Raw genomic sequence first — 26,851 nt, forward strand, 5'->3', positions numbered from 1 at the left:
ATCAGATGTTTCTTATGTGACCTTAGGTGACTTCATTCAGTCCTTGCCTCTTTCATCCACTGATGGTGATTACTTCCTCATGTTACTTTGGGTGCTAATCTCCAGGCAGAGTTGTTTGCTTGTTTGTTCCCATTTTGAGTCACCACAATCACTAATCTCCAGGCAAACCTTATTTACTTCCTTGTTTACCATTTGCCCTCATTTCCCCTTTGTTACAGCTAATAGCTTTAGAAGTCAGTATATACATGCTTGTCTCTGATGCGGGGTGGGGGCAGAGATATGGCAGACATAAAACAGAAAGACCCTGAGGAATTTTACAGGTGAGATGAAACTGGAGAGAATGGTTGAGAGGCTAAAGGGCAGCACTGCTTTGCAGAGGGACGTGTGGAATTTTTCCATCCTTAGAGAGTTTTAAAACTGCTGAAGACCATAGGATCATAGAATTATCATAGAATCATAGAATGGCATGGGTTGGTAAGGACCTTAAAGATCATCCAGCTCCAACCCCCGCCATGGGCAGGGCTGCCACCCACCAGCTCAGGCTGCCCAGGGACCCATCCAACGTGGCCTTGAACCCCTCCAGGGGTCAAGGGCCTCACCACTTTCTGAGTAGTGAATTTTTTCTGAACATCCAACCTAAACTTCCCCTCCTTTAATTTAAAGCCATTTTTCCTTATCCTATCCCTATCAGACCATGTAAAAAGTCAGTTGCCCTCCTGCTTGTAATCTCTCTTCAAGTACTGGAAGGTTGCAATGCAGTCTCCCTGGAGCCTTCTCTTCTCCAGGCAGAAGAAGCCCAGCTCCCTCAACCTTTCTCCATAGGAGAGGTGCTCCAACCCTCTGGTCATCTTCGTGGCCCTCCTCTGGTCCTGCTGCAACAAATCTACATCTTTCTTGTGCTGGGACCCCAGGCCTGGACACAGTACTCCAGATGGGGCCTTACAAGGGCAGAGTAGAGGGGAACAATCACCTCTCTCTCCCTGCTGGCCACCCCTCTTATGGTGGAGCCCAGGATACCATTGGCCTTCTGGAACAGAAGTGTGCACTGCCAGCTCAGGTCCAGCTTTTCGTCCACCAGAATCCACAGATCCTTCTTGGCAGGACTGCTCTCTATGAGTTCTTCTCCCAGCCTGTACTCATATCTGGGATTGCCCCAACCCAAGTGCAACACCTGGCACTTGGACTTGTTGAACCTCATTTGGTTCACATGGGCTCACTTCTCAAGCCTGACCAGTTCCCTCTTGATGGCATCCCTTCCTTGCACTTCTCAGAACCAATTCTGCTTTGGGCTGAGACAGACTGGGGCAGAGCAGAGCTCCCATCCGAACTAAACTATGCAGTGCTTCAGAGAGTCTTTTTGACTCTTAGGTTTCAGATCCTTTTATTTGAGGAAGTTTAGTGGCACCTCACAGTTAGTGAATTCCTTATGCCCGGTCTGTGGCCTCTGTATCTCAAGCTGCCATTTTTTTTCTCGTTTATGAAAAAGCATCAAGTTCCAGCTTGCTCTACTGTAACTAAATAAAACTGCCTTCTTACAGGGTTCACAACACTTTTAGCACTTTGGATTAATTATATGGTTATTATCCTAATGGAACCAGCCAGAGAAAGTAATTAAAGACATCTTGAAATAAATTAGATAAATGGTAGCAGAAGCTTTGTGCTTTAAAGCTCAGAGGAAAACCATTTTTAAAACCTGTCTTAAAAAAAAATCTGTTAAAATTTCCCAAATACATTTATTGTTGACCAAATGATATTTTAGGAAATATTGGAAGATAAAATGTCATTGTGAATCCTGTTGTAGTAAAAACTCTGTTCTTTGTTTCCAAGAAAATCTTTTCTAAACTTTTCTTACTTCTTTCTTCTCAATTAATTTGTGTTATATTTAAGGAATCAAAGCTAAGTTATTTTAACTGGGGACTGAATGCTTGAAGTATTTTAGAAGAAATGATCACTGAGAATAAGTCACTAAAAATCCATGCTGTGGAGCATCAGTTTTGTGTCACAAAGTTGATGCCTGCCCCCTCCATTTTTCTAGTACCAAAGTACTTTTCAAAATTTAATCAAGTTCTTTGCACACATGTGTACTTATATATTTTGTTATTTCAAGAAGTGCAGGTCTGCAGATCCTCATTTAATAAAAGCTGGAAATATGCAAAAAGCCATATACAGAGTGTGCTTTAACATCATTACATGCTGACTGGATTGCAGGGGATGTAGGTGTTGCCAATTTCAGTAGAATGCTTTTCTTAACCACCAGCAGCTTAATTTTCAATTTCTCCAGATGTTATATTCTTTTATACTTTCTTATATCTGTCATAGGTTCAAGTACTAATTATGTTCCTAGCCCTGTCCCTGTTTATTTTAACACCATAACCACAGAGAATAATACTTCACAGCTGGTAATTCAGCTAGATCCTGTGCAGCTGTGAATATCAAGGTCAGCTCAAGCCTTCTTCTTGGTGCTGTTCTCTCCCTGTCTCTTTCAGTTTTGTGGATATCGGGAATAGTCAGTAGTGGCCTGAGATTTAGTACAGTTGTGCTAACAACTGTACAGCTTCGCAGATTGGCCTGTTTTTATTTTGCGTTTATAGCTTTAATAGTTAAGGGAAATATTGTCATGATGAGAGTAAAGGTTTTCAAACCCTCATTTGTCTCATATCCAGAAACATAACCAGCTTCTTAAGGATATTATTGCTGATAGAATTTATAGGTCTTTGTTGTAATACTTGTGGCCCTTGAGACTAATTAATCAAGACTGAAATGCATGTGCTTAATTTTCGTGAGGCAGAGTGATGGGAAATACATAATTAGCCATTTCACTGAAGTGTGCAGATGATGGTTCAGTGACTAATTTTGTGGTCAGTGAATCACAACCTTATGTCTCTTTTTCATATTTAAGCACTTCAGATTATGATAGTTCTTATATCTTGATAGTTCTTATATCTAAAGCCTTTCTAGGCTTCTAATTCATGCTTAGCATTTTAATAATGGCCTCTTTTATGGTTTTCCAAGAGAGAAATGTTCTCTCTTTCACTTACAAATTTATAATATATGAATTACTTTAGTTATAGGTTAAACATAATTATTATATATAATTTGATATACTTAAGGTCATGGAATGCAACATGCCAAAAGGTTTGGTTTTGTATGTAAAATATGTAATTGTTTGCCATGTCCATTGCGTTCCATTTTACAAGTTGGCAGTTCTGAACTGACATCAATCATAGATTTAATATTTCTAAATGTTTATTTTCAGACACTTTGGAAATGTTTCACTTTAATGCAATAAATTATAGGAAAATAAAAGATTTCTTGCATGATTATTTTTTGGAAAACATTTGCTGTGTGTTTTGTCATTGCTTTCATGTACCATCGACAGCTTCAGGTATCATCAAGGACCTTAATTTTGACATGTAATAAAAATCTTGAAAATTGTATAATTAAAATGATAATGGCTGTTGGCTGAAAAAAAAATTAATAACTTTTAACATTTTATTTTCTACCTGAACATCCTTTTCTGTTTGAAACTATTAATGCAACACAGACTACAGTGTCTAAAATATTCCTAACGTGGAAATGGGGATTCTTCAGCTGGAAACCATAAAAACTTCCTTTTCAAGCATAGAAACTCCAAAATCTTTATGTTAGTCCCAAATAATCAGGAGTTATCATACTTCAGATTGATTATATATTGTCTGTCCTAGGTATTCAGTGTACAGATTAATTTATTTTGAAGTAGAAGAGATAAATGCACAGCAAACATGGGTTGAATCCTTTTTTACTTCTTGTAGCAATATTGAAAGTTCATTGTTCCTCCCATGTGAGACTGAAAGTGTGGCTGTTTCAGTCTTTGTAATACTTGGCCGTAAAATTAAAATTCAGGGGAGCAGGATCTGACTATGAGTCAGTGTGCAGAACGGATGAAGGGGCCACGAATAAACATCCTTTTTCTTTCAGCCCCAGGTCTTTGTCATTGCTGTCATATTTTGTAATTGTAGCATACGAGTGCCAGACTGTGATCTGCTTTGATTAAGATTAAAATGGTGGCATTATTTGCTTTTAAGCTTTTTCCTATTTTCTACTCTATTTTCTATTGATGTTTTTAAACTAAGTCTTTATTGCAAATTATTTTCAGAGAATTGTCTCATTATTGTGCATAGAGTCATTTATTCTCACCTTTATCCTTTTGAAAGTAATTATTGACTCACGTATTTTGCTGTTGAAATAATCTCCAAATTGTGTTCTTTTCTGTAGTGCCTGACTTCATAGAATCTGAAAAATGATTTGCCGTAGGAAATGGGTTCAGATTCATCCACTCACAGAAACTTGACATTAATAGCAATAAACAGAACTAACCAAAATAATTCTCTCACACAGGATATCATGCACACTTCTACCTCTCATTCCAGTAATAAATTAAATATATCATTTTGAGCCAAATGTTGTGGAAACAAATAGTTTACCGTGTGCAATATGTTAACTGGTTGTGCTTTTCAGCTTTGCATTGTACTTTTTTCATCTGTAACTCTCTAATTGTTTTTCTAGCCTGCTGAGAAAATATTCCTTGACACCTTTTGAATTGTATTTTTGTTTGGTAGTTTGCAGTGTTAGTAATGTATAACGAGTGTTCATAATAAATGCTACAGGTAGCAAAATATCTAACTATAGATATGGCATTGTGCTGAAAAAAAGTGTTACAGTCAAAGCCAGTCCTGGATTTCAGTTGCAGAAAGCAAAATTGGAAAGCAGATGTGGAAATCTTAGCCAAGAAAGAGACGATGCCGTTGTCTTTTGTTAAGCCAAAGAAGCACACTTCCAATGTTCAGAGATAGCTAACAGTGGAGAAAAAAAAAAGCTCCCTAGCAACAGAAATTTGTGAAATAAAAGATTTAAATGCAGTTTAAAATTAGGGAAATGGTATCTGTCAGATTTAAAAACGTAGAAATCGATTCTCTGTCATAGCAGAAAGGCAAATCGAAGAGCTCAGAAATGTCTTCAGAGTGAAGATGGGGAAAAAAATTTCTCCCATGCACGCTCCTTTCACTGCGAGCTGTCAGCAGTTTGCACTGTTGGTGTGCATCTGGACTTCCATAGGCTTCTGAGAAATGTCTTGCTTTTAAGGGAATGCAAGTGCTGATACATTTTTTGTTAATGGCCCTGCTCTAGGTTTGTATCTGTGAAGTTCGAACTCTGCAAATCTTTTTTTGCTAAATTTGGAATGAAGGCTGTAGTGGTCACTGCCACTTTTATTTTTTTTCTTGCTGTCAATATGGCAATGGTCACATCACTCCTTTGTCTTGCACACAGTGTCCTTCTGGCAAATGGAGTCCACAGAACACGTGTGAAACAGTTGCAGCCATGTAGCTTTGAAGAAAAAGGCCACTCTCTGTTCTACACATAGGTGAAAATAAAGAACTTTGGTAAAACAATAGGAGTGATCTTTTCTTCAATAATGTTTTTGTCTAGGTTTGTAATTGGCCGAGAAAAACCAGGCCAAGTGAGCGAGGTTGCGCAGCTGATTAGCCAAACTCTGGAACAAGAACGCCGCCAGAGAGAGCTCCTGGAGCAGCATTATGCACAGTACGATGCAGATGATGATGAGGTAACGTGCTTTCTAATGTTTCAATATGCAGAGGGTTTTCATGTTCTGCTTTCTGTTTTCCTGGTTCCTGCTTTTTAAGCGTCACTCAGAGGTCAGCTCTGCGCATCTCCATTGTCCCTGCCACCGGTTTTTAGATTTTGGCAATAAGTCCGATTTGAAGAACAAAGCTTTACAACAAGGATTTAAAGTATTTCTTTTGCTCCATAAAAGCAAATATCAATTTGGTTGATGTCTCTGTAAAACATTGCTCTTCCAAAGGCATCTGCTTTGTTTGAAATAAGGGAATAAAGCTGTTTTACTTGTGCATGTTTTGAAGCATTGTTTTTCTGTTGGCACTGGTAGAAGTCACCTTCCAACTTTTATTGGGTTGGGAAGATTTAAACCTTACCTTTTTCCTGAAAGAATTAATGGTGTTCACTATTCAGAACATTAAGAAATGTTCTGAAAATTCCAAGTAAACACTTCAATTTCTGCTGATATTAAAAATAAAAATATTTGAATATGTATTAGAATGAATACTATCATAGGAGCATATTTAACTCATATAGACAGAAGTTGTATGTATTTGGGATGCATATGCGTGTGTGGCTGTGTGAGACCACGAAGGCTAGAAAATCCATATCCTCTCTGTTTCCTCCTCAACTTATAGAAACATGCAAGTGTTTTGACTCCTGTTTATTCTAGAACTAAAATTCAAGTTGCTGAATGATTTCTTGAAGGAGATCTATCCTCATTTCAGAAATAAATAAGAGACAACTCCCTCTACCTTTTAGAACAGGAGCCTTCTTATCACAGCACTATACTGGGGACAGTGGCCATGTCTGTGACCATGAGGTGTACAGGTGCAGTGCAAAGGGGACTTCAATGCATTATGTGAGGGAAGGAGGAGGAAGACAGGAAAAGGCATCCACCAGTGGAGATCCAGAGTATCATCAGAGATCTCTTTTGGAAGGAGAAGTAATTAGGCTTCTGAGCAAATGTGCAAGTGCACAAAAACAGCCTTGAGATCACTGAAGGTCATACCCATTTCCTCCATGACAGTGTATGGGTGAGAAGTGTTAAGCCTTATTCTCAGAATAGACAGATATAGTTACTAAGGTATGCAGTGAGGCATGTTTCCCTTCTGAACAGTATTATTAAGAAGCAGATTGTATCAGAAACCTGAAGCAGTCCTGAATATGTTTTATTTTTTTGTCACCTGACTTTGCCTTCCAAGTAAACTCACGTAACTTGCATCCAGCCAATTATCACAATGGGATCTGTTCTGTAGTGCACGTTAGCCACAGTTCAAAGACATTTTTTGGTCACTACAAGCACTTCTGCTCCATCTGCTATCAAATATGAGCATTGGTACTTGAACTTACCTTACTTTGATAGGACAAATGTGGCTGTATCCAAACTCCACTACCAGCCTTATGTTCTTTGGCTCTGGAAAGCATGGCATCTCTTGGGCAAGGAAATATCACTTTACATGGTCTGAATGAATATGCATTCACAAATGTACCAAAAAAACTACCCTTTCAAGTCCATTTGCTCTCAGTGCTAGTGATTCTAACTGTGTGAAGCTTAGAAGTATTAGAATTTCCAGTGTAAGGAGTGTCCTGCTGGTATGGCACAGAATTATACAACAGTTGCTCACTCTCAGAGCTATCAAACCATTCTATTCATTTTCATACAGTATTTAAAATGAGGTGGCAGAGACTCCAGCTATACCAGCAAATGAATAAACAAGAATATCATTATTCAGCCCTCCACTGAGGCTGTCAAATTCTGAGCCTACTTGACCTCAAAGACAGCAATGTCTTATCACGTTTCCTGAGCAGGAAATCAGCAATATGAGTTTGAGTCCTAGAGTCACTGCATGTGACGATGCTTGGTAAAGCTATGAGCTGATAAAATCACAGGAAGAGAGGATATTCCATGCATGTTCAGTTCTGGGTATTTTATCTTGCTGTTTATCTATTTTATCTAGCTGGCTGTCATTCCTCTATTTTGAATGTCAGTAGTCTTCATGGTAGCCCAAGCAGCATATAATGATTCTAGAAGGATCAGAGCCCTTTAACATAGCAGCATCACTGAGAAAATTTTGACTTCTGTCAACCAGCATGTGTTGGACATCAGTCTGGTGCTAAATTAGAGAGATACTTGTTTGCCTGCTGTAGCTTCTCATTCCATCACCTTGCAGGAATGTTTTGTGTCAGTTATTTGTTGAAGGCAATTCATGCTAATACACATAATGTTTCCAAAATAAACATCATTTAATATAAAAGGAATGTGAAAGCTGAAGTGTCCTGCATACACTTCAGAATCTGCTGTTATGTTGGGCTACAGATTGTCCCAGCTTCTAAGGTACTTTCAGATGCTGCTGCATCATTCATATCTTTGCATGGAAATACAAGAAACTTGTACAGAAATGACATTTGCCAAAAAAAAAAAAAAAAAGAAAGGGTATGCTCACAGTGGGATCCAGGCAAAGACAAGCAGGATAAATTGTGTGACATCTCACAATTTCTTCTTACTCCCACAAGCCAAGCAGAATCAGTAATATCAGTAATTTCTCAAGTACTGCTTAGGTGTAGCAGTGCTGGCAATACATACAGTAGATGACATTACCCTGTAAGCTTGTGCTACCTCAAATAAATATGAGAAAATATGTTGTTTCAGGTGCTGCCTCTGGATAGCCTGCTGCAGAATTTACTCATCACCAGTTCATCTGGCTTTCTAAAGCCCCAGATGCCTTTAATTTATCGTATCCTGTCAGAAAACGAGCCTCAAAGGCTTTGAAGGAGACACTGCTTTTGTATTTCCTACCTAGTATACTAAATTAACTTGAATTTGTATCCTTGACTGAAACCTTTAGGCTTTGCTATGTTAACAAAATGTTCTCTGCACATTGTAGTCAAATTATGACATTTCTTGGAATCTTAATTTGAACGTAGTACCATATTCTTCATGTTCAGCAGTGAAAGGCAGATGTTAGATCAAGCAGATGACCTGCTTCCCCGAAGGCTGCATATTGTAATGCAGGATGTGAGATTATTAATGTGGTGCAAAAATCTCTTCTCTCTTTGGCCATGCCAAGTAGTTGTACGCAAGTGAAGTCTTTACGTCTTTTAGTAACACAGCTTGTCATTTGAGTGTTTTTTCATTTTTAATTCTTATTTATCAAGACATTCTGAGAGGAAAGCAACATTAAAGCCATTGAAGTCAATCATGAGACACAAAGAAAAATGGAGCAATATGTGCTTCAGTGTCTAAAGTGCAAAGAATACGTTGGTAAGATGAGATCTTTCAGGGAGTACTGTTTTTCTGACATCGTTAATATGAATTACTTCTATAAAAGAATGATTGATACTATAGCAATATTTTTTCTTTGTTCTTCTCAAAGAATTGAGTTTAAACTACAGAAAAATCAAATGAAGAGGTGGATTTGAGGTTTTTTTTTTTATAGTTCTTCAAAGGGTATTCTCTGATAGTGGGAGAGTTTCAGCACAAACAAAATATTTAGCTTGATGTACCCTTTGTTATGGTGATGGGGAAAGGTCTGTCTGCATTTTCTTGGCTGGTGCTGCTACTGCTTCTTTGTGTTGGTAAGGGTTCAGCCTGTTTCAAGAATTTACGACGCAGTTAAACAATGTGAGTACTGCCTTTTCCCTTTTAAAATGGGAAATTGTAGATCATGTCTATAAAGATACTTTCATGCTGCTTACTGTGATAGTGTATAGCAAAATTAAACAGCTAATAGAAGAAGCTGTTCCTGTGGATGGGGAAACCTGGAGGTCTGTGTACTACTGAAATGATAAATAGGCTTTTGCTCACCTGTTTTGCATGGATGAATTCTGCTCACCCGTAAAGACTGAAGAGGCTGAGATTTTGCTTCAAGAGCATGTAAGTTTTCATTGGCTATTGTACAAAAAATATTATTGTTGTCAACTAGGAAAACAAAATGAATTACTCGAAGCCTCAAGCAGTTACAATAACAGCTGTTACTTTAAAAAGCTGTGTTATTTTGGAGTTAGGCAACCTTTGTCTGTGTCTAGCTGCTTCTTGTAAAATGCTGAATTTCTTGTTCTAGTTTACTGGCACAAGGTCTGAACAACCTTTGGTAGATTCATGTGATGTAAAAGCAGAGAGAATTCATTCAGGGAAAGTATGTATTATGCGGTTTATAACATCTGTTTCTTTAAAGCACACGTCGGTTCTTTTGAACCTGTTATTTGTGCTTCGTGTGATTTTAAGATGGAACATTTTCTTTTGAAGATGAGCAAAAGCCCCATTTATTTCTGTGCTGTCTAATGTGTTTGTGTCATCCCACTGTCTTGTTTACTACAGCAAACTGCAGTGTTTTGCTTTGATGACAATTTTTTGTATTAATTGAAGCAAAAACAACTGTGTCCACTGATGCTCAGTCAAACAGTTCACAGCAAGATTTTCCTTTATGTTTATTTTAATCTGCCTCATGTCCCTCTTCAAACGCTGTGTGTCCTGAGGCCAGTAGAGTTCTTGAATTTTTCCCCAATATTATTTAGTCTGTTTTTTTTAATTTGAATCTTTGAAGGCATTGGTTGGACCTGCCAAGATGTGGTTGTTCGTTATCTTTTCTTTTTTTTTTTTTCATGTAGAAATGATAACTGTGTATCACCTTATACATTTTTCAGGGATAATAACTGCAAAATTGACAGTATGTGAACTGTGCTAATGTTTTGTTCCCACAATAATTCATTTAATTGAATGTCATTGAGATTTTAGAGTTCTGCTTCTTGCCTGCCTGGTAGTGTGTGAAGGTGCTGTTAGACGTTCCAGGGAAGAGCAGTATAATTTTCTGTTTTGACAGTATCTGCACGTAAGCCATGGAGGATTAAGTGAAAACAACAGTTATCACAAGTGTAGCATAACTGGAGATTTTGTGTGTGTGTGAGATCTAGAAAGAATGATAAACTTGGTTTCAAATGTCATTTAGCTGTAGTGCTAACATGCCTGAAAACTGCAGAGTGACATGAACTGTGTGCTTTGCCTTTAATAAGGAAAAAAGAAGCAAAAACGTTTTGTCTGCTCTTTTTTTTTTTGAAGACTGGTGAGATTTTTAGTACAGATAAAATGTGTAAAGTAAGTGATTACTGTATATTTGATTGCAGACTACATATCTATTTTTGTATAGAGACAGAGATAGCTCTCCTAAGAAATAGCTCATGTTAAATGTTTAAAGTATGGCTAGGTTGTGCATGATGACTTGCCTTCTTTATGGTAGTTCTTTTAACATCAGAAAACATCAATCATTTTGTATTTTCCACGTGTTACGTGTTTCTTTACTTTTTAGAACTTTAGCAGTTTAAATAAATACGAAAAAAAATATTGATCTTTCATGGGCTATTTATCCAAGAAATGGTGATGTTTATATTGCAAGCATATCACCATATTGTGGCTCCGTGCGTACATCAATTCTGTCCATGTGTGCATGCAAACTTGTGAGTCTGTGCTCAGTGTGCTTCCATGAACAACTTTTGGGGGAGATTAGGGAAGCTAGATTAAGGTAGGAGGTTGAGATTTGAACTGTTGTTTGGACATCTGAGTGATTACCCTTGTTTTGAAGAGTTCTTTTGACAAAAGTGACACTAGAATAATTTGAGCACTGCTAGGAAGACAGTTGTGATAAAAGTGTAATGTTTCTTCACATCAGGAACTTGCGTAGTACGGTCAAAATTTTGTGTTACAAGCATTGCTGTATTAACTTGAGAAGGAATTCATCCCTTCTCCCTCCTTTCTTTTTTATGTGCTTATTTATTCCCATGCTTTATAAATCCAGAAGTAGCCCTGAAGGAAGTTTTTGCTTTCTAATACGTTTGCATGCTAACTGTGATTTGTATGCGGTATACTGTGGCTGACAGTGGGAGCCGTGCTGAAACAGAGAGGTATCCAGCCAGCACTGGCATGGGGAGAGGAGCACAGGTGTATGTGTGAAGGGTTTTAATATTGCCAGCTTTTTCTTTTGAATAGTATTGTTTTTGTCTAATTTTGAGATACTGGTTGTGGCTGCTAGTTTTGTTAGAATCATGTTTTGTCAGCAAATGGTTCATGTCTCATAGTTTACCAGCCCAAGAAACACCCGCATTTTTAAAACTGTCTAAACCAGCTCCTTATGCAGGCTGAAAATTCAGTAAGCTCTAACTTATTTCTAAATGTATCTCTGACACTTCATTTCTTTTTCCCGCTGTAGGCTTTTTGTGGAGGTGGGACTTTTCTGTCATTAATTAGTATATGGAGAACTAACCAATGGATTTTCAAATTCAGTATGGAATATCACTGGAGAATTGCTAGGTCCACATGGCTGAAAAAAGGCCAATCAAGAATCTGTCCCACCTATTGGCTTGCATTTCTGTTTGGAAGAGATTCCTTGTTAAGACTGAGATAAACTGGGAGAGTTCTTCCTCTGAAAACTATCCGTAAAAGAACAAAAACCACTCAGCTGTATAGTCAGTAATGCCGGCCCCTAGAAACCTGTAGTGCCTAAGACACTCTTTTGTCCCATCTCTTAATGATCTGAAGTACTAGTGAGAAGTTATATTTTATCTGCTTGGATTATAGAAAAATAAAATGTTTTTATGTGTGTGCAGTATGCTGTATTTGCGCACTAGCTTAATTGCACTTTAAACAGTCTATGCTTAATAAGAGGATAACTGGAATTTTTTAAATGCTATAAAATTAAGACAGGGGAATATGCTACAGATGAAGAAGAAGATGACATGGGACCTGTCCTTCCGGGAGGTGACATGGCTATTGAAGTGTTCGACCTTCCTGAAAATGATGACATGTTCTCCCCCAGTGATGTGGACACCAGCAAGCTTGCTCACAAGTTCAAAGAGGTAAGTTACAGAGCAGAAAACTTTTCAAAAATATGTTCCTGGAGTTAGATTTCTGGTAATCTCATTGCTCAGTGCTTGTTAATTCTCTTGAATACTAGAATTGATTGCTAAGTGTATAGTTGGTTCTTTTAGCTGATACTTTTAAAGGACTCAAAACCTTCTGCTTAAAAGAAGTGGAACTGTTCTGAGTTACTTCAACACCAGATTTCAAGCGACTGTTGTGTTGATGGAGGATAATTTGTAACTTAATTTTTCAGCAAAAAGTTATTCTGTTTCAGCACCTAGTTTACATTAGTAGTTAATTAATTACTAGCAGGTAGCTTTGATTTTTTTTTTTTAATCCAATCAAAAGTGATCATGATAAGCAAAACAACAAGTGCTGAAGTTCAGTGAAAATGCAGGATTGTTTCCAGTTTCTGTAGCATTACACAGCACTCATCAATATACTGTGGTGTTGTGTTTAGCTATGTGTTTAAAAAAAAAAACCACTGTACTGGGAAGGCAAGCCTGTTTTGAGTTGGTGTTTTACAAAACTTCTGTTTGGTAAAGCAGAAGAGCTATAGAGTTTATATAGCATCTACGGGTACTAACAAAACTTAGGTCAGTGATGTTTATTGCAGTCACTGAGTTCATATAACATACCAAAGTACTGAGAAACAGTTCTGTATTTTTGGTTGTGCTTTCAATGTGATTTATTCCTGAACTTTCCTGAATTCTGATACAAGGCATGAAACAGGTGGATTTTTCCAAGCTCAGATTAATGGGCTTGGACAGTAAAGAACATGTTTCTTTCTAAATGCAATGAAGACCAAAGGGCTGACAGTATTGGCTACCTCACAGATTTGAGCCTCCTGGGCCCAGACAAGTTTTAGAAGGTGGACTCACTGTCTATCATTCTTCACCTGTCCTCTGTTTTTCCCTTTGTTCTACTCAAACCAGGTGTTTTATTTTCTAGAGAGGTATAATGTATATTCTTACCACTCTCCAGACAGAGTAATACATAAAAAGTTATCAGTCACTGAGCAACCAGTCTTTCCCTTGTCTGGTGGTACACTCTTCAGCCTCTGGATGCCTACTTTTATTATTATCGCTTCCTAAAAGTTTTTTTAATTTACTTAACCAATGAATTTCTAATTCTATATTTTAAGGTCCTGGCTGTTATGTTAATTAGAAAGTTGACTTCATTTTCTAATACTTTGCATCATGCATAATGTTTATGCACTTTCTCAGCGTGGTGGGAAGGTGCTGCAATTCTGACTGTGCCAGTGCAACAAGGCTAGGTAAAGCACAGGTGTAGTGATGAACAGGCCACAGACCTTTGAATAAATTACCTGTACCACTATGCCTGAATGTAATTTTCATCAGTTTGGGCTATTGATATATTTTAGCATGTCCAAACTGATTTTCTGCTAACTGTAGATCTGTAAGATTGAATGGCCTTAAAATGTTGATGTAGGGAAGATCAGACTAAGGGTCTCTGGAATCCTCCAGTTTAAGAGCAGATAAGAGCCCAAGAGGAAAACTTGAATACTCCTGCGTAAGAGTGGGCTCTTTTTCACTAACCCACGCAGTTATCGCTGTTAGGAGCATGCCACTTTTGTTCCACTGATTGTATTTAACAGTACACAGCTGTATTTTGTAGGCTCTGGCAGAGTGAGTGCATGTATTTTTCTTGGTATTTGCCCTGAATTCCTTCAACACTAAAGGACTTGTTCCCTATCACACTGCACAAGCCCACACAGTGTTTTCTGGAATTGTATTTAAAGAATAACTGTTCTTTCTTGTTCTTACTGTGGAGATTAATGAAAGTATTAAACAAGTAGGTTGGACCTAATCTTTAAACATAATAGTTTGACCTAATTAGTTGAATTCATTCTTTGCAAAGAAAAATGTGTTCAAATACTTTGAGAGCACTCTTACTTGAAGTACTTTGCTTTTGGAATGGAAGTCAGAATAGAGCTGGGCATTCCTGGGTGAATCACTGTACTTTGGCATATCTTGTTTTCCTGGCTGTGAAACAGAAAAAAATGAGACCAATTTTCCTTGAGTTCTTTGAGAGAAAGAGCTAGAAGCTTTATTTTTTAGCTGTGATGATTGAAGAGAGACAAGTAAAGAAAAGAGACATCTTGTGTAAGAATTAGGAATTATATTTCACATCATTATGAAATCTGTGAAAAATAGATTATCATTATATGTAAAAACATATAATGATATTAAAAAAATCATTGATCTTTTTAGATTTGATTGGGTAGTTTCTTTCTCATTGTATTCCAGCAATATAGTAGCTTTTCATGACATTCTACCTTTTGCAGTCTCAGATGAATCCAAGCTATTTTCTCACAATATATATAAATATTTTAATTGAATTGTTTTGAAGAAAATTAACCAGTGTTTCAAGACATCTTTAAAAATGAAACTTGCCAAAAATTATTCAAAATATCTCTTGTTAAAATGAAGCCTTCACAGCTTTATATTGACTTAGAAAACAAAAATATGAAGTAGTATCTGCCAAGAATTTGTCTGGCATTCTATAGGACATGGAGTAATAATATATTTCTTTTTTCCTATTAGAAAACTTGCAGAGTCCAGATTTGCTTGTCAAATCATTTGCTTTGCCCATTGTTCAGTCTAACCCCTGCATGTATTAGTATTTCTCATCTATTCTGCAAACATAATTCATTGTGTTAAAAAGGAAAAAAAAAAAGTAGTTGTCCAGCTTACACATTTGTCTGTCTGACAGGAAAGTGTCTTTTTTCTTCTGCCTCAGTGGGATCTGCTGTACCATGTACTGATTCAGTGATCTGACTGGGTGCTCAGTAGTCTTTTAAAAAAAATTAATAACAGAGAGTGTAAAAATAACTGTTAAAACCATCTGTACCTGAGCAGATTGTCATTTATGCAACAATTTGGAGTTTCTGTGTATGTCATAGTAAGCTGATAAAATGCTGCTTACTGGTTTGTGGGATTTTTAGAAGAGATGGCAATGGATTGTGAGCAGGTAGCCTAAGGCTTCAAGTCTTGGCCTTTTGATTTCATTATTAACTCTGCAAAGGGCAAAGTCTAACTCATCCATCCTTGAATTCACCTCACCACAAAACAATGAGGGTTTGGTTGTGAGATTCAATGACTTAAGTGATGACCTAAGCAAAGGTCTGGGCATTTTTTAAATGTGATAAGGTTTTGAGATGGTTCTTTCGTAATTTTTCCTCTTTGTCTTTCACTACTAAGAGAAATTGATTAGAAAAAGAATAGCTATTGATCTCTCTGAAAGTTGCAGATCAGAGGTTGGCTTTATTGAGCTCGAAAATTGCAAACAACCTCTTGCAAATCCTAACTAAAGTATCTCCTTAAAATTTCCTGTACTATTTATGATTAAAATAAAAAAAATTGTATAGGGTATATAGCCTTCCTGGTAGACCACCAGCGCTAGCCACTTTGTGCCACCAATGCCAGCTCCAGGACTTGTGCGTTCCCCGCTTCTGGCTGTGCTGGCACCTGTCTGTCCTGCCCTCCAGTAGCACTTGGTGAGGGACTCCGTGCTATCTCTGGGTTAGCTGTGTGCCTGGGGCTCTTGGAATCTGGAGCCATGTGTGCTCCACCTGCTAGCGTGCCTGATGGACCTCCACATGTTCGAGTTTGTGCAAGCTGCTGCAGTCAGTCTCCACATCAGTTGAAAATGAGATCTTGTATTAGCGCTTGCTGAGCACTAGAGTGTCTGTAATCCTTTTTAGTGCAAAGTCAAAAGGTGAATTTAAGTAGCAGCTTGGGGAACCTGGGGACTAGAAGTGCTTACAGTCTCCTCTGGAGACAGTAACCAAGAAATGGCTATTGGAAACATGGAAGATTCCTAAACTGTTCCTCAGGTGGAACCGATTGCATCAGCGCATCCTTTATTCCTCCTGGCATCTGTTCTGCAATGCTCCTCCAGCAGAGACAAGGCTTATTCACTAGACCAGTTCAGGCCAATTTGCAAGCCAGACTGTGTCTGACTGCATTTCCTGTGCTGCCACAAGAAATGGGCTCAAGAGGCCCCATGAAAATGGGATTTCCAAGGCAGCTAGGCCTTTCTCAAGGATGCTCGTACCTATCAGCTCTGTGATAACTCCTGCTATTTTGAAAATTATTACTCTTCTCCAAAAGAACTTCCCTTTTGAATTGTCTGTACATTTTTTTACTAGCAGCCTGGCCTTCAACAATATAACCATGACTTCACCTGAGGTGATAATTTCTGATTCAGTGCAAGTCCCTCATGCACTCTATTAGCTCAACATAAACCATTCCCAAAGGCTTCCTTCAGTCTTGTAACCACTATGTAGAACATACTTTTCCATAATTATTCCTAGTACTCATAAATAATGAACTAAGGCTGTCTTCCCTGCAGAGTTGGCTCAAGCTGTAATACAGCTTGCCCAGCGCACACCAGTCACTGGTTCGGTTTGGGTTAGGCAGTGCTTTAGATGTAAGGACTGGGGCCTGTCACAGTTTGACCGTGCTGCCTGCCTTAAGCTGTAAAGCAGCAGGGATGCAAGTGCAGCCCAGTATCAGGTGCATGTACGTGATCATTTCCATTTGGATTGGGATTTTGAAGCTGTTTGGTTTGCACTTCAGTCGGTTGTTGGAGCAGGTGAATAGTAATCCTTTGGGGTGAAACCAAACTCAGAGATGTTTCAGGATGTTGCCCAACAGACTCAAAAGAGCTAATGAGGATTCCCTCCACCAGTCAGGCTGATGAGGGCTAATCCAAAACAAGTCCCCTGAAAGCATGCAGGTGCGAGCCAGGTCCTCAGCACCTACCGTTTCCCTGCACAGATCCACTGTAATTGTGGCACAGTGCCTGGCGATGTAAATACAACCTTTAACACAATGCCTGGGCTGTTAATTTCCTTGCAGTCATTTTCTGTGCTTGTATGTTGCTTCCTGTTTTTTACAGTTTCCCAGTGTTACTGCTCTCACTTGAGATTAGCTAACTTGAGCAGAATAATTCAGGTTAATGATGGAGAAGGATAGCATCAGTTTACCTTTTTTCTTTCATGTAGTAAACATGTAGAATCTTCCCCTAAAGGTTTTCCCAGCTCCCGAGTTGTTAAATTGCTTATTTCTGTATTTGCTCTTTTGTAACATGCCTGCTTTAATCAGTGTCGTGGGACTCTCTGACAGCACTGGGACATATTTCACATTCACATCAGAGGAGAGCAAAGCGAAGCCCAGCAGGATAACATCTTTTTTTCTTTTTCTTTTTTTTTAAGCAGAAGACATTTGGTTTTGCTAAACAGATTGGATGTTCTGATTTGAAATTATGAGTGGTTAGATGGCATCCTATCTTTAATTAGATTGCACAGGCTGACTCATTTTGCAAGCTAGACGTTTTAATTTACAATCTACTGCACTGCAGCACTCTTCAAGGCCTTCTGCTGTGTAATAAGGTATTCAACTTGCAGCACAGGCTTTAAAAATATTGGAGTACTCTGTGACTTCACTTGTTTATTTTATATTTTCAATTTTAGTTGCAAATCAAACATGCAGTTACAGAAGCTGAAATTCAGAAGCTGAAGACGAAGGTAAGAATCAATATGCAGATAATACACGCTGTTTTTTTGCTCTCATGCAAAATCAGATCTGAAGACATGTATCTTTATGTGGGTGGAGAAATCAACGTCCTTATTAAAGGCTGATTAAGAAACACGGTGGCTCAGCTAAATCTTGTCTTAGTGTACGTTCTCTATTCAAAGTTTCAAGTAAAATCTTAAGTGCTGCTATTAAGAGAAACTGCCAACTTGTGCAGCTTCAGTTAAACATACATTTTAAGAGATATCATAATGACTTAATGGCAGATTCACAGTTTTACAATTCTAGTACATTTTCTCAGGTTTTTAAATTGCATTTGGATTGAATATTCAAGTCTTAGTTAGTAGGTTTATTATTTACTAGTGATATTAAGATGTCCTGTTTATGTTAATTTCTTTTCTTGACATTTAGAAAAAATAATTTATTTAAACGTGTTTAATAGAAAATACTTTTTATATACAGAAGAAAAAGAACACTTTCTTACTGTTGCAGTTCTCTTTAAAAGATGCTGTAGAAAGGAAAATGTTTACCAGCTCAGTGGAAAATATCTCGCAATTGGTTGCTAGTTATTAGATTGAATTTGCAATAGCAATAAAAAGGAATTGTATTTTTTGTACTAGGATAAGCTTTATGGGAAGTCAACTGATAATTCTGTTGTTGAGTAATAACAGATTTTATAATGACATCCTTCATTTTCAGTTTGAGTGCATTATAAAGGAAATAAAAGGAAGACAAAGAGAAAATTGTACTTCAGAAAAATATTTTTGATGATTATTTCTTTCTAGCAACCATTTGCACTTACACGTATTTTGTGTTGTGTTTATCAAATTTGCATAAAGTACTGTTAAAATCAAATTCTGAATACAGTTATTTTCTGTAATGACAATTTCGGTTGTACTATTTCAGTTTAAAAAAGTCAGAAATCTTTTCTTTCTTCTGCTTTCCAGTTCCAATCTAGCAATCGGAACTGCATGGTCAATCCTTTGGGATTGTGCCAAGCCCCTTTGACTTCATAGCATGGGTGTAAACATTCATCTATGCAAATCCATTTGCAAGATTAGGGCTAATGTATCTCCTTGTGTTGTACTTCTTTACATGATCTTTTGAGTAGCACCGAAGAAAATATGACTAGTTCGGTTATATTGCTACTAAAACTGCAAACAGCCTATTCTGATTTTGTGTGCATCCTCCATGGTGCTAGCACAACTGCCTAGAGCAAATAAAGTAATCTTGATATGCGAACAGGGTTGTGTAAGACCTGGTTTCCTTCCATAAATTCTGGAAGCTAAGATTTCCTGCTTTGAACAAATCTACCCTCATTCCGTGCCAAACATTGAATCTTGCAACTAGCTTTTGGAAAGTAAGAAATCTAAAAATAACAACAAAATCTAACAAAAAAAATAACATGGGAGCTAAGTGTTATTATAAATTAAGCAGTAAAATTCAGGCTTCTTTGAGGTCACTTGGAAAAACTCTGGATTTTACTGATTCCAAACAGTGGACATAGGAACAGCAGTGATCAGAAAGCAAAGCAGCACTGATATTTGTCAGAATTAGCACCTTTATGGGCAGAAATCTACAACAGCAAGGATGTATTTTGCTTTTAATATTAGCTCCTTACAATTTGGTAAGCAAGTTGAAAGAAAATGAGAATAATATAACAGGTTCTCTTTGTTCTTGTAATAATTCTGGCGTAGTTGCAGTGTCGTTTGCAAAACTCATTGCCTGCTTAAAAGAGAAATAATGCTAGGTTATGACCTGATGTTAAATTTTCTATTCTACTCCCAGCTTATTTTGTTTGGCTTTCTAGATTAAGCAAGATTATGACTTGAAAAAAGCATGAAAAGTTATAAGAATTCAATGAAGTTACTAATTTGGAGGAAAAACAGTTAAAATAGACACAATTGGCTTTTTTCCTGTTTTTTTCCTAATTGTTCTTAAGTCAAATATAGAATCTGGGAAGCAGATTCCTCTTAAAGAAGAAATTTCTGATCTTATGGAAGTGGATGAAAGCTCTCTAACACCTGAGCCAGGTATATAGAGCAAAGTGCATAACCAGTGCTGGCTGATTAACCCTGCAGTTTACAGAAACTCTCTGCTACTGACATTCCTAAATGTATTCATATATCCCAGAGAAACAGTGAGACTGCATTGTAACACAAAGCAAAGGTTCTGCTTCATTTTATGTGGAAAAATAATGTATGTAACAGCAGATGTATTTGTCCTGGAATGTTCTTTTCTCTGCTGGCTCGTTACTTCTGTAGTTACTGAGTGATTTTCACTATTCACGTTGACTGAACTCCCAACTAAGCTATTAGGCCACACTTTGCACCCCTCTACTGACTGGCCTCTCCACTCTTTTGTTCAGCTACAGGCTGCTGAGAATGAGAAGGTGAGGTGGGAACTGGAGAAGACCCAACTGCAGCAGAACATTGAGGAGAATAAGGAGAGGATGATGAAATTAGAGAGTTACTGGATTGAGGCCCAAACCCTGTGTCACACGGTGAATGAGCACCTCAAGGAGACACAAAGCCAGTATCAAGCTCTGGAGAAGAAATATAACAAGGCAAAGAAGTTAATCAAGGATTTTCAGCAAAAGTAAGCAGCTACACCAGGCGCAGGAAATGAATAAGTGGCCAGATAGAAAACGTGTGTAAGATAAATTTTGAAATATGAAACCCTCTATTAAACAACTATAAGGTAAACAATATTTATCACTTTTTTATCGTGAAAACCACGAGTTCTTTGTTGCAGAAAAAATGGTAGTATTATTTAAGTATTAGTTTAGCAGTGCTGGAAAATAATATTATGACTAAACGAAGATTTAATCTGTCTTATTCCACCTTGAAATATTTGAGGATTACTAGATAACTAAATGTGATTGCAAGCAACCACAAGTAATCCTAGTAAAATGTTTGATTTGAAATGTGTGCTGCAATTGAGGGTCACATGTCAGTTGAATTCCCTCCTGCTGTATACTAATGTAACATTCAAAAAAATTGTTTTGTTTCCTTTCATATTTTATTTTTGTTCTTTTTGTAGACGCCAGAAACATTTGAGCTGTTGAGCTTACTGATGATTACCTAGCCCTCTCTGTTTCATATTGTCCCTCCCCTTGATGGCTAGCAAGAATAACACCCTACATAGCTACATTTCTCAAAACTTTCTTCTTCTGCAGCATTTTTTTAATTACTTTTAAAATGTAGTCTATTAAAAAAGAAAACAAAAATATACAGCAATGTCAAGTTGTCAAGTGATAACTGAGAGTGTCAAAGTGTATATCGTGTCCCATTAAAAAACATTCCAGATATTCAATACGTTGTTACGTATCTCAGAATTTTGTGACTGCTCCATAGCTAACTGGCATCTCATTCACTTTCTATCATAAATGTCTTAGATTTTCAAAGTGCAAGGAAGTAGGGAAAATAGCTAGAATGAGCTTGCATGGCTTTTCTGTTGCTATTCTACTTTGTATTAGTTTCAAAATATCTCAGACTCCTAAAAACACCTGACAGATTTCCTTAGAACTTACTAGAAAATTAAATTTGTACCTGGAAACTCATGGATTTCCTTTAAACAAAGGAGTACAGTCATATTCTTATAAAACAGAGTCTATCCCATTTCCCACAGCAGAACTGAGATTTTCACTTTTTTCATTTTTGTATTTTCGCCTAGTATGTTCATATAGACCACATAAGCTGATAAGTAATAATGCATGTTTTTGTCTGAATTGCAGTTTCATATTTATTTGTAGGTTAGTAACAAAATATTTGTTAAGGACAGAATTTCTAGATGCATAGCCTAACATACCAGTTAGTTACCATATATATTATACCATAGTATACCAGAATGTTTTCTGTCTGAATCTGATTGTTTTGATGACAGCAAATGCACTTTTTTTTTTTTTTTTCCCTAAGAGAACTTGACTTCCTCAAACGCCAGGAAGCTGAACGAAAGAAAATAGAAGATTTGGAGAAAGCACATCTTGCAGAGGTTCAAGGCTTACAGTCTCGTGTGAGTAGTATTTACTCATAGCTTTGGTTACTGAGACAAGTCTGTCTGATAATCTGGAAGAAACAACAAACATAGATGTGTATGTCTGCTAAAGGTAAAACTGGGTTTTATTTCTTTCAGATACGAGACTTGGAAGCGGAAGTTTTCAGGCTACTGAAGCAAAATGGGAGCCAAGTTAACAATAACAACAACATATTTGAAAGGCAGACATCTTTTGGAGAAGTTTCTAGAGGAGATCCAGTGGAAAATCTAGATACTAAGCAAGTGTCGTGTCTGGATGGCTTAAGTCAAGGTTTGTGTGAACCAACCCCGTAACTCCTCTTAATGTGTACATAAGAAATATGGTTATTATTTAGGATCTAAAGGAAACGGTAACATGGATGCTGTTCTTTTTCCAGTGTTCACCGAGTATTGACTGTAAAGTCCCAGAAGAACTATACAATGTATATTCTTTAAGAGATAGAAGTGACTAGTCTGTGCTAATAAAGCAAAGATGGTTACTGATTTCTTAAAGCTTAAATGAATTGTCAGTGACACTCCATCAACAGTTAGGATTAATTCCGTGCTTCTGTTATCTTAATAAAGTAGGAGAAAATTGTGCTTTCTTGTGTTCCGAAGTTGTTCTTAATTACCAAGAACCAAAGATCAAACAAGAACAAAGTTACCAGAATGAGAAAAACAGTTTCGAATGGAACTCTGCAAGTTTCTGATCCTACCTTGGTACTGACATCAAAAGCAATCGTGTAGGTGGAGCTCATGATTTATCAGGAGGGAGCCTTTGTGAACGGAATGCAAGTTCTTTACTAGTACATTCATTAAAATAATAGTCATCTGTAGCACAGACTGATTTAAAACATAAGGCTTGTAAGGCTTGGTTCTACGTTACCAAAGAGCCAAAACAATTCATGGTATCACTAAAATGCTGTCAACAGGGTAACTGTAACCTTTACTTGTTTCGCATGGAAAGGTAATTGCCTTTTTTTTAAGACTGCGTTAGTGAAAATATACAGATAATTTCCATACCTTTAGTTAGGGTTTTCAGTAACTGTGAGTGGTTCCTCACCCTTGAAGTATATGCAGAACTGAATCCAAGTTTAGATTCACAGCCTGGAGATGAAATTGTTTGGTGTATGAACAATACTTACTGTATATTTAGTGACAGTCTGTGAAATCAGCACCAGGGTCCATTCCTAGCAATATATTTATTCTAAATAAACTATAATATTGTTTATTCCACTAGTGAAGAAAAGTGCATTGCATTTCCAGTTAAATTGATTTCTAGCAATCACATAGATGTTTTATTGAGGTTACTATTTTAGCAGCTATTTCATGTGTGGATTCAAATTGAATATTGCTCTGAAAACAAATCAATATAAATTATATTTTAACATAATATATGCACATAAGAAGGGTTTGTTCTTCTGAAACAGTATTTATGTGATAGACAGAACTTGTGGAATTGGTTTCTACAAATCTCCACATACTTGTTTCTTTTTAGCAAGTGTTTATTGTCCTGAAATCTCAGGAAAGCACACAGGGTATCATGGAAGTCCATATTTCTTCATTGAAACTCAGTAAATGTTACAAGTAGATTGCATAAGGGAAGTAAAGTGTGTTTTATCTACCTGCCTCAGAGAAATCAGGTTTACATATTTTAGCAGTGTCAGCACACATCCGTGGCTCAGGAGCTAAAATCCATTCACGGACATCGTCTGAAATCATACTTTCTATTATTCAGTGAAATGTTCTGCTTAAATAAGACTGCAAAATGAAATTCTGTTGTTACCTTTTATTTTTTATATATAACTTGATAGTGATTGCTACCTTAAAAAAAAATCAAAAAAACATCCTTTAAAGCACTAAAACTATGTCAGTACTTCCAAACCAGATTTTTCAATTGATACATTGGCATGAAAATTTGCATTTTCTAAGAGATGCCATTTTTCACTGGGAAAGTGTTCCTTGGGGAGACATTGACCAGTGTTTGGTTCTTCTTCTCTAGTTTCTATTCAGAGAGTATAACTCACACTTCTTGTTCTGCCTCAGCATTAAGTTTGTAGAATGGAGCTGGGTGTACACAGCCACATCTTACAATTTTTACTTCAAAGTTTGCAGGTATGTCTTCCTTAAAAATCAGTCTATATAAAAATACATATTTCAGATATCCTGATAATTAAAATGAAACTAAGGATGGGTTTTTGCTTCAGTGTGAACTGAGATCTTGATTATATTCATGTGTGGTAACAGATTTGGACCGACTGGTGGGTGTGACTGGCCTGTCGTGCATGCAGGAGCATGGCTGCCCCTGCCTGCAGGTGGCCTGGCCACTGTAACGTCCCATCACACAGCGCGGCTCCTTGGGCTGCAACACAGCCTCATCGTAGCAGGCTTCCAGGATCATCAGTGGAAGCTACAAAGAGAAAATCAAAACCATTACAGCCCAGAGTCTTTCTTTTGCTTTGCCTTGGAACACCAGAAGACTGAGGGCTGTGTTTCTTTTGCAAATATTTGATTAGGTCTGGAAGTGCAGAAAAACAGAAGAAGTGAAGTGTAACATTCAGTTGTAGTGGTCATGAGCTGTGTCTACAGTAGAGAAACAAACTGTTGGTGGATATCCGGGAAGGAGCCTGTGGTTTGAAATCAGTTGATAGTTCAGTGTTGATGCCAGCGTGGTCAATACTTGCTCATCTCTATGCAAATGCTCCTTCAAGCCCCTCTGGTGGCTATGCTGAGTGTCTTGGGATGCCCGGGGATGCATCAGTTCATAGAAGGAGATTTTTAAATCCATCAGTGTGTATAATGGAAACACAGTAAGTGGACAGGCAAGCTGTTTCCCACTGCACAGTAGTATTGAAATTATGTAGAGGGAAGCCCCTTGGAGTGAAATGGTTCAAGGCCTGCTGAAAGAAAGTCTAATTAGAGTGTCTCCATGGGCAATGTCGAACGTGTTTCAACTTTTCTGTAAGATATTTATCCGGCTTGACAGTGGGCTGGAAGATTCCTAGGAAACTGTTCTTGCTGATGCTTTTGAGCAATTTCTTTGCAGCAAGTTGAAGCAAGGCTCGGCCAAGAGCTGGCACTGAGAGCTAGCAGCCCAGCTCTGAGTAGGAGAGAGAGCAGCCTCCACGCCCAGGTGGCATTTTGCTTGAGCAAGGCCAGTGTGACCATTTACATGAATCAGCATTCACAGTACTATGTCGACTGTTTGCCTAAGCTGAGCAGCGAAAGGAAGAGATGTATGGGAGTGTGTGCACCTCAGGGAATAAATGTAAGCAGTTCCAACTGTGACAGTGTGCAAATAATGGTAGAAATGGGTTGCACAGCAAGACCTCTTTGTTTTGGTGGCGGTGGTAAGTCACGGAGATGTTTGCACCCCTGGCTGAATGAGGTCTTCTGAGAGTGAGAGTCAGGATGCTGTGGAAAGCAAGGGGAAGATTAGTGCTTTCTTAAAGTTGGTGGATTCAGTAAAGCCAAGATGTATCTGTTTCTTTGTTTGAAGCAAAAACGTCAGTAAGATCATCTTCCAATTAATTAGTGTGTTAGGAATACAGTACTTAGACAAGTAAGTTAGCCTAATGGATGAATTGATTTGTACTTAGAGGATTGCCAAACAAGAAAGAAAGTTGAAACCATAAAAAATCTATTCCTTGTCTGGCTTAAAATGTGAAAACACCTTTCATAAACATGTTTTGTCTTACTGCAGCTTTGTAAAATGTTAAATTTGCTGAAATACTCAAGTATCATTTCGGTGGATGATTGATAGCTAAGAAAGCAGCTGTTATGTCAGCTCAATGTGTAGAGGCAAGTCACAGTTGAAGCGTTCATTCTGCTTTGCTCACAAGGCATTCTTGAACAGAGTGGCTTTGAAACTAGGCAGATAAATTTGCTTCATTGTTCCATTTTTTTATATGAAATATTTCTCTCATTTTCATGCATCACATAGTGATGTTGGGGGCAGTAGATGAAAGGGTGAAGATGTAAAATTACCTTCTCTTCAAAACAGAAGGAACAGATCTGCTTGTTTATTCCAGCAGAAAGTTACATGAATGAAGACAGCAGCAAATAGGTGTGAGAGTGACAGTGTCCAGCTCTTTTCTGATGATATATGATTTTTTTTTTCATTTTGATCTTTTAAAGCACATATGGTAGAGTACAGCATCTCCTACACAAACCCCACTCGTTCAGAAAGTACAGCAATTTTGTAAGGGTCAAGCAGTGTTATTGTAGAGTACATCTCCCAGCCTTCATGAAGTCTTCTGATGACTGTCTTGTTATTTTTTGTTGGGATAATTATTGCTTGTTGCAAATCTCTCAGAGGGTTTCTGAGCTATTAGATCAGCATAATAACAGATCTAACAGCCCATGTCCTGCTCCACACAGTATGGTTGTTTTTCTAGTTAATCAGGTAGAGCCAGTGTCCCTTCTCTCTCGTACACATACAGTGCTTGGCCTTTCCGTTCCTGTTTTGAATGGCTATAATTCAGGATGTTTTTGTGGAGGTTCTGGGTGGATTAATTTCATTTCATTTTGAATTTCATGATAAACTCTGTTGAACACCACTGGCAGTTGGTTGCAGTGAAAATTTATTTCAGCCCACTCAGGGTCTTTCTGCAAAGCTGTAAAACAAGCTCACTAATGGTTTTGCCAAAACACATTGCTGCTGGAATGCTGAAACCAGTCAACTGCAGTAGATTCTGGTAATCACAATAATGATTGCAGCCTCTAGACTCCTGCTATGGAAAAGAGCTTGGCAGAGTGTCTTCTTATGTGATCGGAGTGCAAGTGAGATACAACTCTGTTTGTGTTAGAT

General features: G+C 37.6%; 1 protein-coding gene across 3 annotated transcripts in view; it reads left to right on the top strand.

The window, feature by feature from the left end:
- Positions 1-26,851, top strand: part of PPP1R9A (protein phosphatase 1 regulatory subunit 9A) — a 134,240-nt gene that overhangs the window by 84,731 nt on the left and 22,658 nt on the right. For all 3 annotated transcript variants that reach the window (XM_021386252.1, XM_021386253.1, XM_021386254.1), the window contains 6 exons: positions 5,467-5,602; positions 12,307-12,462; positions 17,967-18,020; positions 20,396-20,625; positions 21,945-22,041; positions 22,162-22,333. In XM_021386252.1, coding sequence (XP_021241927.1) covers positions 5,467-5,602; positions 12,307-12,462; positions 17,967-18,020; positions 20,396-20,625; positions 21,945-22,041; positions 22,162-22,333 — 845 coding nt within the window. The remainder of the gene's footprint in view (positions 1-5,466; positions 5,603-12,306; positions 12,463-17,966; positions 18,021-20,395; positions 20,626-21,944; positions 22,042-22,161; positions 22,334-26,851) is intronic.

This window comes from Numida meleagris, chromosome 2 (assembly GCF_002078875.1).
Source record: "Numida meleagris isolate 19003 breed g44 Domestic line chromosome 2, NumMel1.0, whole genome shotgun sequence".
Classification (NCBI taxonomy): Eukaryota; Metazoa; Chordata; class Aves; order Galliformes; family Numididae; genus Numida; species Numida meleagris.